This window comes from Bombus impatiens, unplaced genomic scaffold (genome assembly GCF_000188095.3).
Source record: "Bombus impatiens unplaced genomic scaffold, BIMP_2.2 scf_0317, whole genome shotgun sequence".
NCBI classification, from domain to species: Eukaryota; Metazoa; Arthropoda; class Insecta; order Hymenoptera; family Apidae; genus Bombus; species Bombus impatiens.
Genome location: NT_176736.1, coordinates 493,986 through 505,491, shown reverse-complemented (window position 1 = coordinate 505,491; position 11,506 = coordinate 493,986). Strand labels below are relative to the sequence as shown.

Genomic DNA, 11,506 nt, shown 5'->3' with positions numbered 1-11,506 from the left:
CCGCCGTGCTGATGTTGATGCTGATGCTGATGTTCCGCGCCGCTGTCCTCGTCCTCCGTTCTGCTGGACGCCGAGCTGACATAGGTGGACTGCGTGGGCGTTGGCGTGGGTGCGTGCACCGGTGCGACCAAAACGCCATTAGGCTTGGTCCATACGTCGCCAGCGGACGGCGCGGCGGTGTAACGCGCCGGTTTGCGATTTCGGTCGTTCACCTTCTTGCTGTCTCGCCTTTTGCCCACGGAATCGGGCATGGCGAACCGTAGTTTCTCCCAGAACCTCTTCTCGCCCCACATGACGACCGTGCAGGTTTGAAGCAGCAGCTGGAATTCGGGATCACGGGCAGGAGCTTCCGTGGCCAGAAGAATGACCACGCGTCTTTTCCTCGAGCTGGGTCTGATGTTCTCCAGCGCGGTCCTCAAGGCAGCACGAAATTCCGTATGCTGCCATTCATTTGCCAAGAACACCGGCGAGAAAATGATAACGACGCGTCTGGCTGCCGCCGCAGCCGGTGGTACAGCTTCTTGCGGCCTGGCCGGTGGCAAATCTCGCCAGTGAAGACAAAGAGCCAAGCCAGACTGTTCCAATTCCGCGGCCAAGAATCTGGAGACAAAATCCTCGTCTCTCTCGCTGTAGACTATATAGCCGTCGTAAAGGCGATCCCTTTCTTCGTCCGGCGGCGTGGTCATTTTTCCAAGGCGGAGACCGTAACGTGCGTGCGCCCAGAGACGCACGTCCTGGCGAAAAGCGAAGGCGAGCGCGACGAACAAGCAAATGGCGATCACAACCACCAAGGCGCCCGCTAAAAGCGGCACAAAGTTGCCACCTAGCAAAGGGATTTCCTGAATGCCACGGCTGACGGCCTCTGTAGACGGATCGCCGCAACGCTTCATAGCCTGCGCCAGAGTCTCGGCGCCGTCGCGGCAGTACATCTTCTCTGGATCCCCACGATGCTCGGCTAGCCAGCCGCGCAATTTAGCAGCGCTGCCGCATTCGCAGCTCCAAGCGTTACCCTCCAAAGCGACCCGCGTGCTATCCCCGACGCTGGGCAATGCTTCCCATGGCCTGAAGTTGACGATTCGATTGCTGTCCAATCTTAACACCTCGAGATTCTTCATTTTTTTGAAGGTCGTGTTGCCCACGGTCGCGATCGCGTTGTGATCCAGATAGAGCTCGGACATGCGTTCCAGCTGATCGAACTCGAAGCCACGCAGCTCACGTAGCGCATTGTCCTCGAGGTGAAGGACGCGCAACGCACCCACACCGTTGAACGTGAAATTATGAATCGCCGATATGCCGCTGTTGTTCAGGAACAGTACCTCCAATCTGCGTTTTCCGATGAACACGTGGCTACCCAAGTCGCCGAGCTCGTTCCCATCCAGATAGATCTCGGTCGCGTCCATAGGTATCCTTTCAGGAACGTGTTTGTAACCGGCGTTCGAGCAGTCCACCACGTTGCTCGACCAGCTGTGGTCGTGATAGCACGAACAATTGTCCGGGCAGGTCATCTCGCAGTCGCACGCGTCGAAGTCACAACAATGGCACAGGGCGAAACAATGCGCCACGTATTGACAGAGGAAGTCCTTCGGTTTCAACGACAGTAGAGGCCTTCGCGGTGTCGCGCGCGCGTGAACCATTTCGCACGTGACCGAATCGAGGTCCATCACTCGAGGATGCTGTCGAAGACGCGCCATTTCGTTGATTCTTGGTAACCATTCCATGGAACAGTTACACAGAATAGGATTATTTCCGATATAAAACTGTGGCAATTCTACATCCTCCGGTACTGTCTGCAACGCTATGGCGGCCACGTCCAGGCTTCTTATCTCGTTCTCATACAATACGACTTTCTCCAAGCTCCTCTTCTGAAGAAAAGTTCCAGGGACGATCGAGCGTATTTTGTTGTTGTTCAGGACCAACGTCTCCACGCTATCAGGCACGTTCGCATCAGCGATCTCGACGATTTGGTTGTAACTCGCGTCCAGCAACTTTATACGCAGCGTATTCCTAACCGCGTAATAATTCCCAAGCTCGCTTATCTGATTCGCGTGTATGTCCAACCACTCTATACTACTCGGCAGATGACTGTAGTCGAACCACAGCAACTTATTGTCCGACACGTTCAGCCAGACCAGGGTCGTGAGGCTGGTAAACGCGCCGCGAATCTCGGTTAGCTGGTTCCCGTCCAATCTAATAGCGCGCAACACCGGGTTGTTCGCGAACGCGCTCTGCTCCACGTGACGGATGTAATTGTTCGCCAGATTTAACACTTGCAGCGCGGGCAACGCGGCGAACGCTTCGCGCGACACGTTCTCCAGTTTGTTGTCTACCAGCCGTAGTCCATACAGTTCGCTCAACCCGTCGAACGAGTCATTGTCGATTCTGGACACGTGGTTTTTGCCAAGGTCAAGAGTCTTCAGCGAGCGGAGCACGCGAACCGCGTACGGGATCTCCGTTAGATAATTTCCTCGAAGAGAAAGATCCTGCAGGCCGGTTAGATTATCGAACACGTGACGATGAAGCGTTCTGAGTTTATTCGTATCCAGAAAGAGCTGATTCAGAGTGGTCAAACCTATCGTATGTGCTGGATCGAATCTCGCTATGCGATTGTGCGAAAGAGTCAATGAGTGCAAATTCGTCAGGGAGCCGAAACATCCATCTACCAGTGTTTCGATATCGTTGTGCTCGAGTTTTAGAATTTGAAGGCTGTATAAACCCTTGAACACGTGTGCGTCGATCCTCGTAAGCGCGTTAAAAGACAGATCCAAAATGACGAGTCGAACGAGTCTGGAAAACGTGTCTCTGTTAACCCAGCGATTCGTCAATTCGTTGCTGTTTAAATCCAGTATCTGCAGTTCGACCAGATTGTCTAATAAGCCCGGCGCTAATACCGCCAGCGAATTATTGCTAAGTATCAGCTCCCTTAATTCCTTCGTTCGTGAGAATAATTCCGGCGGCAATGCTACCAGACGGTTGCTGGACATGTTGAGCGAGTGTAGCGCGGTCAATCCAGCCAGAGCGTGATCACCCACGGCTGTGATCACGTTCTCCTGCAGCTTCAACACCGTTAGGCTGCGCAGATTGCTCAGAGCTCGATCATGCAGGGTGCTGAGATCGTTGTTACTGAGATCGAGCACCTCGAGACTAGGCGTACACGACTCGACCAAATCGGAGAAGCCCAGGGAAACGATGTCCTGTAACTTGTTGCGCGTCAAGTTCAATGTAGCGAGGCTCTGCACCGGGCAGAGCAATTCAGACGGCAGTGTCCACAGATTGTTATCAGCCAGATCTAAATGCTGTAGATACGTTAAGCTACGAAGAGAATCCCTGTGTAGCTCTAAAGTCATCGCCGACCAATCTCCGTTGTGCGTTCTCACGGACAACGTGCGTAAGTTGTGCGCGGACGCGAAAACACCGCCTGGCAGATATCGGATCTTGCAATAATCCACGCGAAGCTTCTCCAAACGAGGCAGAGGGGAGAAGAAACCGTGCGGCCCGTCTATCTGGCTCTCGAAGAACAACACGTCACTGCATTCCAAGGCCAAAGAACTGATCGAGTCCACTTGAATGGCCGAGAGATTGCCAATTAGGCTGGGCACGTTGGCGATAGTTCTAACCCTACAGGCCAGAGCTTTTTCCCCATCCTCTCCGTCCTTTTTCCACTCGCAGCCGGTCGGTGCCTCGAGACTGGTGATGCTGCGGCCGTGTATCGTTCCAGCGTTGAAAAACAGCGACCAGACGATCCCCAACATCGCCAAACGAAGCCGTGTCGACTCCATAGTCGAGCAATTGTCGCACGCGCGTCGTTACTCGCAACAGCTCGCAAACTGACTCGCCTCCGTCGCGTGAGTCGCGTAAGCCAATCGTCGTAACGTTGCACTCCGGTCGTCACGCACTCATAGTCACTCTGTCACGGCACCACTTCTGTCCGAGCCGATTCGGATACGCGTTACACGCCGTTTTCCCCTTTCCCGATAAACAGCAGTGGAAACTTTCGAGATAATCTTTGACGATATCGTCGATAGCGCGTAGCAGAGATTTCACTGATCGACGAGACAAGGACACTAAAATAAGAGAACGGATAATCCCCAATAACGATGTTGTTCGACCTGCGAATAAAATAAACACCGAACGATCATAACCACTGACTGACACAAACTTTGATATTCCTCGATCACTTGTATATTTTATACGTTGTCACGGTTACTACTTATCTCAAAAGGAGACTGCGGTTAAAAATAAGATCGTTTAAAAGTAAGACCGAACTTCGTGAGAAACTACGTGTGCACAATGGTACGAAGTACAATCGGAGAGTGGAGAACGTGACAACGTTCCTCCAAGAACGTCCGACAGCAACTGACTTCGACTCCGAATCCCTATTCCATCGACGGTCACGCACCCTGCATGACTGCCGGCGTGCAGCAACCCCCCACTCCTCTCCCCACCACTGGCCAATTTTGCCTCCACCACCCTCTGTATATATCCCTCCAACGGTCCCCACTGAATTCCCTCCCGTTGAATACGAATATACGCTATAGTAGTAACGCCCGACTCACTCTCTCTCTCTCACTCTCTCTCATTCACTCTCTCTCTCTCTCTCACTCTCTCTCTCACTCTCTCTTTCTGTTTCTCTCTGCGTAACATACACAGATGTATCCAAAGAGAAAGGAACAAGTATACACAAAGGAGTAAGCGTGCTAGCGTTTTACGCCACGGGCGGCTGCCTCGTTGCGAAGATGCAACAAACCAGCTGACTGACAACGCTACTTACTAGGTAAACACGAAACTGGTTCCTAGGCGTACGAGCGCGCATTTATCAAGCGGCTTCTCTCCCCGTCTTCGAGGGTTCCCTCCCCCACCCACGGACCTTTCTTGCCTTCACCGGGGTTGTCGGTGCTTAATAAGCGACGAGCAGCGTCGTGTTCCTTTGCATTCGACCGGACAACCCCTGTGATTTGTTGTCTATGGGCTCTACCGCTGATTTGTACACGCGTCCTCTGCTTCCGGTACACAGGATGGGAGAAGAGGCAAGTCTTTCTGGTTGAAAGTTTGTTTGGAAATTCTCCCGGCAGAAGGACGAGAAGTCATGCTTTGAATTTTATTCTTCTCGAGAGCTTGAGGGTTAAACTGTTGGTTTGGGATGGATAACGTTGGGGGATGTTGAGAATTTTATTGAAAATTTTCAGAGAGTTGCCGGACTTTCTGTATTTAGGTTAGACACCAAAGAATATTTTGTTAGTTTAATGATTTAGTCAAAATGTTTTTATAGCAGTCTAATTAAAAACAATAGTCGGCATTAATAATGTTACAGCATTAATCAATAGTTAAATAACATAAGTATTAGCAATACTTTATTATATCTTCACATTGCAAAAACAAAAAATTGCTCCATATTCATAATTTTGTTAAAGATCGTGAAATATTTTAACCGTTTAAGGATTTAAAATAATGTAATAAATAAATATCGAAGAATAAATACTATGAAATAAAGTATAACAAGATCAGGCTTTGTGTTTTCGTACTAGTTTCATTAAAAACTAGAGTCAGTGATAATAACGACTCGGTGTTAATGCTTTGTTACACTTACACGTTAAACTTCGTAAACGACAACGCTTAAAAATCTGTCGGCAAAGCTGACCAAAAATATTAACACTTATTCCTATATTCTATCCAAAACGATCTAGAATCATTAACACTTGGCTGTAGATATTTTTTCTCGCGATCCAGAAACTTTAACACGTTCCAACACGTAGCTTCCAACTAACTTTCCTACCTAACGAATGTAAACATGTATCAATATTCAACCTAACGTGAATGAATTGAGAACACCGTCAGAAAAAGTTGTCTGGTATCTTCTTCACAGTCGAAACTCTAGCTCCTCGATCCTTAAGACGTTCTTCGATCGTCAAATATCATTGTCCCTTCTGTTTACTACTACAAAATAAAAATATTTATATGAAAATTTGATATGGCCTCATTATTATTCTTCGTTATTTTTTAATAAAGTCTTTTCTATTCACGGGTAGTTTCAAAGATCAAGTATACTTCTAGCGCCATCCATTCTACGATCTTCGAACTATGCCTGACGTTTCAAAACTATGCCTGATGTTCAAGACAGTGAAAAAAATTGTTTAGCCCAATTATGTACAAATATTTTTGCCCCTATTGAATATTAATATTTATAATTATTATTATTATAATTATTATAATTAATATTTATAAAACACTTCACGAAACCAATCGTATCTCACGAGAAAACAAAGCTATTCGATTATCCAAGCAATGTGTATCATGATTAGATCGAATAATCAAAGATCTACTGCAAATAATTAGTATTTAATCTCTAAAAAATAAAACGATTTATTTTAATAAAGTTGATCAGTTTGATTCCAGTATGGCTTATTTAGCAATCTTTCGTTCCATCTGTCTGTCTCTCTCTCACTCTCTCTCTCTCCCTCTCTCTCTATTCTCTCGATTAACATATCGCGATTCTAACTTGGAAGTTCTAGGGATTGGAGCTCTTCCTACGCTTTATCGATATGTACAATATATTCAAGATACATCGTATCAGAAACAACAGACGATTTAATAGTTTCGTTACATTCGTTCGAAGAGATGGTTACTCATCTGTCACGGACACGTATGTATATACGTAAGGCGATGAATCACGCGAAGTATACCGGATGAACATGTGGGATTATAAATTCGGAGCCGCAGAGTGAGCGCACAATGACGAATGGAGGCGTTTACAGTTTCGAACGCTAGGGGTTTCCACACTTCATTACGTATTTACATGTTGTCAAACTGATATCACTTCTTCGTGGTCAAAGATTAACCACTCTGTGTGCCAATTGGAATACTTGATCAATCTCGTCAAACGTTTGGCGGATTAATTGTCATTCGTGTCATTAAGACAGCCTTTGAAACATGTATCAACGGATGATGTAACAAGTGCACAAAAAATTCAATATAATTGTTACGTGATTAAGCTTCGTGTCATTTGTGAAGATTATAATCTCTATTGTTATAATTATTTCATTCTTTATCGGTCTGTTTCCAATTAAAAGAAAGTGCAGAATACTGTATTGTGAATTTTGTATTTTTTTTGTTTTTTTTTTTTGTTGTTTTTTTGAAATTCTGTATTTTTTTTGGAAAGAGTACATAGTTTTGTACAGTATCACAGTATTGTATTTCTTCGTTGCGATACCCATTTCTGCATGATAATTAGAGTATAGTACTGCGGAGATTACGATGCTAGTAAATTAAAAATCCTCTACGAAAAATAATATTTGTTTCGAGAATAAAAAGTCTGGAGGATTAAAGATCTGTGAAAATCGATGCAAGGGTTAATATTCTAAAACTCCAAAAATTCCTTCGCCCCAATTTCACACCATGTTTGCTTCGTTTTGCGCTCGAAGCACAGCGTATGATGTCTCTGAAGTCAACTAAATACAATTTGAAACCACGATAACTACTCAACCACGTAAGTGCTTGGCTAATCGCGTAGAATCGAAAACGCATTACAGTATATCGAACTTCCTGAAACTTGAACAGAAGATGTACAGCTTGAGATAGCAGTAACTTAGACACCTAGATCTATCCTCGTAATGCCCGAATTTCAAAACACATCAGTCAGCCGATTCCACCCAGGCAAACTCGATAACAGAATCAATTTCACTCTGCAACTTGTCCAACCGATTGATTCGGGGAAACAGCGTACGCGAGAATCGTTTAACAGGTTGATTTTATCAACGTGTTACGGACACACGAATCTACTGCAATACCTTAAAATCCAACCTTGAATTTTGCACACAATAATGGAAGTTGTTATACAAAAAGCTATGGGAAACGTATAATATACTAAGACATATAAAATATCAAAAGTGAAATACTCGTCATGATATTTAGTAAGCGAAATAAATAACTACGTAGGTTTAATTCTCTTCATAAAAATATAAAATTGCATAAAAATCCGCGATCTAATAATAACAAAATAATAAGAAAATATTATGTATATTCTACACATATGACTCACAAAAGTGTTTCAACGCTTATTACCTATCAAGAAAATTTTCAGGTATTATATAGAACGTTTTAAAATTTCACGAGCACCGTAATAAGAAATGACTATCATAATTACATTATCGTCTTTTCTGTCTTTGGTCTTCGTCGATCGCTTCAAAATTATTATTATCGCATCATAAGCGAATTTGACGAATTACGAGACAAATTGCTTAGTCTGGCTCAAACATCTTACTTTTTGCAATTTAAATAACTCCATCTCAGCATAGTTATATAGATAAGCCAGCGATGTTTAAAGTTTCAAGTTGGATTTACAGCTATTTCAGACAGCGATGTTATTCACGTATGGCATATATTCTTATTCGAACAGTCACGATTTCTTGCCTTACGAAGTTTCACGATATATTCTTTGTCGAATGAAAGAAAAATCGGTTTCGAAAAGCAGTTTGCCCCTGCCCGTACAACAGCCAGGATATATTAACGCATAAATCGTTACTCGTTATGGCGGCTGGGCATTGGAGATGCCGCACTCCGAAGGCAGGACTTCATCACTAACCGCTAACAAGCCAACTAACGCAAGATACAACGCCCTCGGTATACGTCGAACGAAATAAATTCTTTGAACCCTTCGAAAATACGTACTCTGTAAATTCTGAATATGTAGTTAAATGTAAATTAAATTCAATAATAGGCCTAATTATATAAATTAAATTCACGTAATGCTAGGATACAACGATACAGGAATACATCAAATTAAATAAATTCTTCCAATTCTACGAAGGTCCGTTTTCTAGAGATTCCTTGTGTAATTAAATATAAATTAAGTCCAACAATAGGTCTAACTGGATAAATTAAATTTATGCAATACAGGATATTATAATTCAGTAATGCATGAAATTATTAAATATGTAAGTTCTTGCAGTCCTTTGTACATTTATTTCGCGTGTAGTACAATCTGTGTTAGTAAATCTAAGTTGAGCCTGGGTTTAATTATATAAATTAAATTAATATTAATTAATTATATAAATGAAATACATTTTTGGAAATCAAAGTCTAAAGGTAACGTTCTACGAACGTCTTGCAAACTAGGACGAGGTTATTCTACAACAAACTTTTCCAACTACACGTACTCTGACATACTTACCTATTTTGTTAAACTAGAAAAATAAATATATCCTAATAACATAATCATTGCACCAAGAATTATCCATAAAACATCTTTAGGTCGAAATTCATAACATCGTTCACCATAACATTTACCAGGTTTTCTAAGATATCCAGATTGGGTCACATGATATTCGAACTCAAAATGAACATAAAATATCTTTAACACGCCATATGCTTCCTAAAAATAGGATCATACAATATTCCGTTTATCAAAGTGTACTCAACACCTACCACAAGTACACCGCATTCATCTCCATAAGAATAAGGCCCATTTTATGCAAGGAGGTCCACCCTAAGAATTCAAAAAACCGTGCCGTGAAGGTTTCATCGATAAAATTCATTCGAGTCACAGCGAAGCTCGACTACAAGAGTCTCGCGTAATAATACTCGATACATCCTCTTTAATATCTTGCGTCAACCTCAAACATCGATATTTTCCATGGAAAATCTAATCCTTCCTTCTGTACGGTTCGCTTTCCCAGCCGAATCTCGTCGAATACGAAACGTTCAGGATGAAATCCGCTTTGGCGAGGGGCGAAGGGAGGTCAGAGTTCTTTTCAATGGGACACCAAACTGGCTGTGTGTTGTTGGCGATACTATCCGTCCACGGAAGTCGTCTATCGGCCATTCCGTGGGTCGCCTAGCTCGTAAGGATTTCCGTCTCGGTTACGGGATCGATCGATCGGACGTACTGCGAGGAGAACGTACGGTCAACGGGCATCGTCTGCACTTTCACTCGCGGGTCAACCAAGGGTTAAGGAGGAAAACTGTATCGTGCCATGATGCGCCGTGCTGCATTAGCATAGAGGCCGATCCTATCCGGTAGAAAGTCACGGGATCGTCACGCTCTCGGTTCTACTGTGTGACAAACATTCCTGGTAATCCGCTGGTACGTTCGAACATAATTGAAGGGAAGGTAAAATTGAGAGCATGGGTCGAGAGAAATAGGAATTTTTGGAAAATCTTTAATTTACTAGTGTGTCTGTAGTAAAGAGATAAAATTTAATAGTCAGTATTCCTTCAGAACGTATTTAAAATAGTAACTTCATAAATTATGATGAACAAATATAGCGATCTAATAATGACTATTCTTTCTCTATATCTAACGATTCTATGTATATTCTGCGAATTAATAAATTTATCGTAGCGTATATTGACACATTCTTCCTCCAAAACCACCTAAGACCAGTTGCCCCAAACAACATTAAATAATCCAAATCGTCCCATACCAGCAACAATACTCAATAATACGTTCATCGATAAAACAAGCACGCTTAGATAACAACGTACAATACTCCCAAAACAATATCTTATTCCCATTGTCCCAAGAGCAGCCACCCTATCATAGAACACCCACCCCATTCACCTGTTCATACTGGGGTATACTCACTAGTAAACATGAATTATATAATGTATTATATGTTGTAAATTATTCTGAATGATTTCACTTATACATGTAACCGTCCTTCGACTTTGATCTCCTTCCGAGATACACGGAAAGGTACTTTTGGGGAGCTTGAGTTGGTGTCATATAACAGACTTGGTTAGGTAATAAATAAAAAGAGAAGTTACAATTTATGTGGAATCGCATGAGAAAAAATTCGACATACAATGTACCAAATATAGGGACTTTTGCTATTTTGAAAACTAACACCGCGTAGAGTGGTTCTATGTATAAATGAATTTAAAAGGACTGAAGTACGAAGATAAATAAATGAAATCGATGATGTCTTTCTCTGCATAATTACGAAACTTTGACGTAAGAAAGACATTTTTCACGAACATCATTCATAGGCTGGGGTCGTACGAGCATCGAAACGACGTCCGTTGCATGACGTCCGTTGTAGAAATATACCGTCGTATATCGGAGCCTATACGTTATAGACGTGCGTCTCTTCAATGTAATACGACGATATATTTCTACAACGGACGTCGCCGCAACGCCCATGTGACTGCAGCCTTACACGTCGATTCCTGTTCTCGAGGATCGACATCGTGACCAGGAAGATTCCATCGTGAGACGCCAGATCGACAGTCACGGTTCCAGACATCAAAAGATCGCGGCTGATCAAATTCTCGCGCGCCTTACGATCGCGCGTATGCCGCATACCAATGAGCCGGTCTCGCGACACGTGGCGAATGGCCCTGGCAACGCGTCTGGTGTCCTGCACGGTCCGATCGCGTACCGGGATACCTGAAACGTGTCGGCAGATGCGGAGAGAGAACACAGGGACGATCGGCCCTCTCCGTGGCTTGTAAGAGAACGTTGACGTTTCTCAGTGCATGTACTGTAGCATCGAGTCGCAGGCGGAGCTTTCGT

At 43.7% G+C, this 11,506-nt stretch overlaps 1 protein-coding gene across 1 annotated transcript in view; it reads right to left on the bottom strand.

The window, feature by feature from the left end:
• LOC100749679 (toll-like receptor Tollo) overlaps positions 1-4,537 on the bottom strand; it is a 7,442-nt gene extending 2,905 nt beyond the window's left edge. Inside the window, exon 1 of the mRNA XM_012385064.3 lies at positions 6-4,537. Coding sequence (XP_012240487.1) covers positions 6-3,776 — 3,771 coding nt within the window. The 5' untranslated portion in view covers positions 3,777-4,537. The remainder of the gene's footprint in view (positions 1-5) is intronic.
• Positions 4,538-11,506: the final 6,969 nt, after the last annotated feature.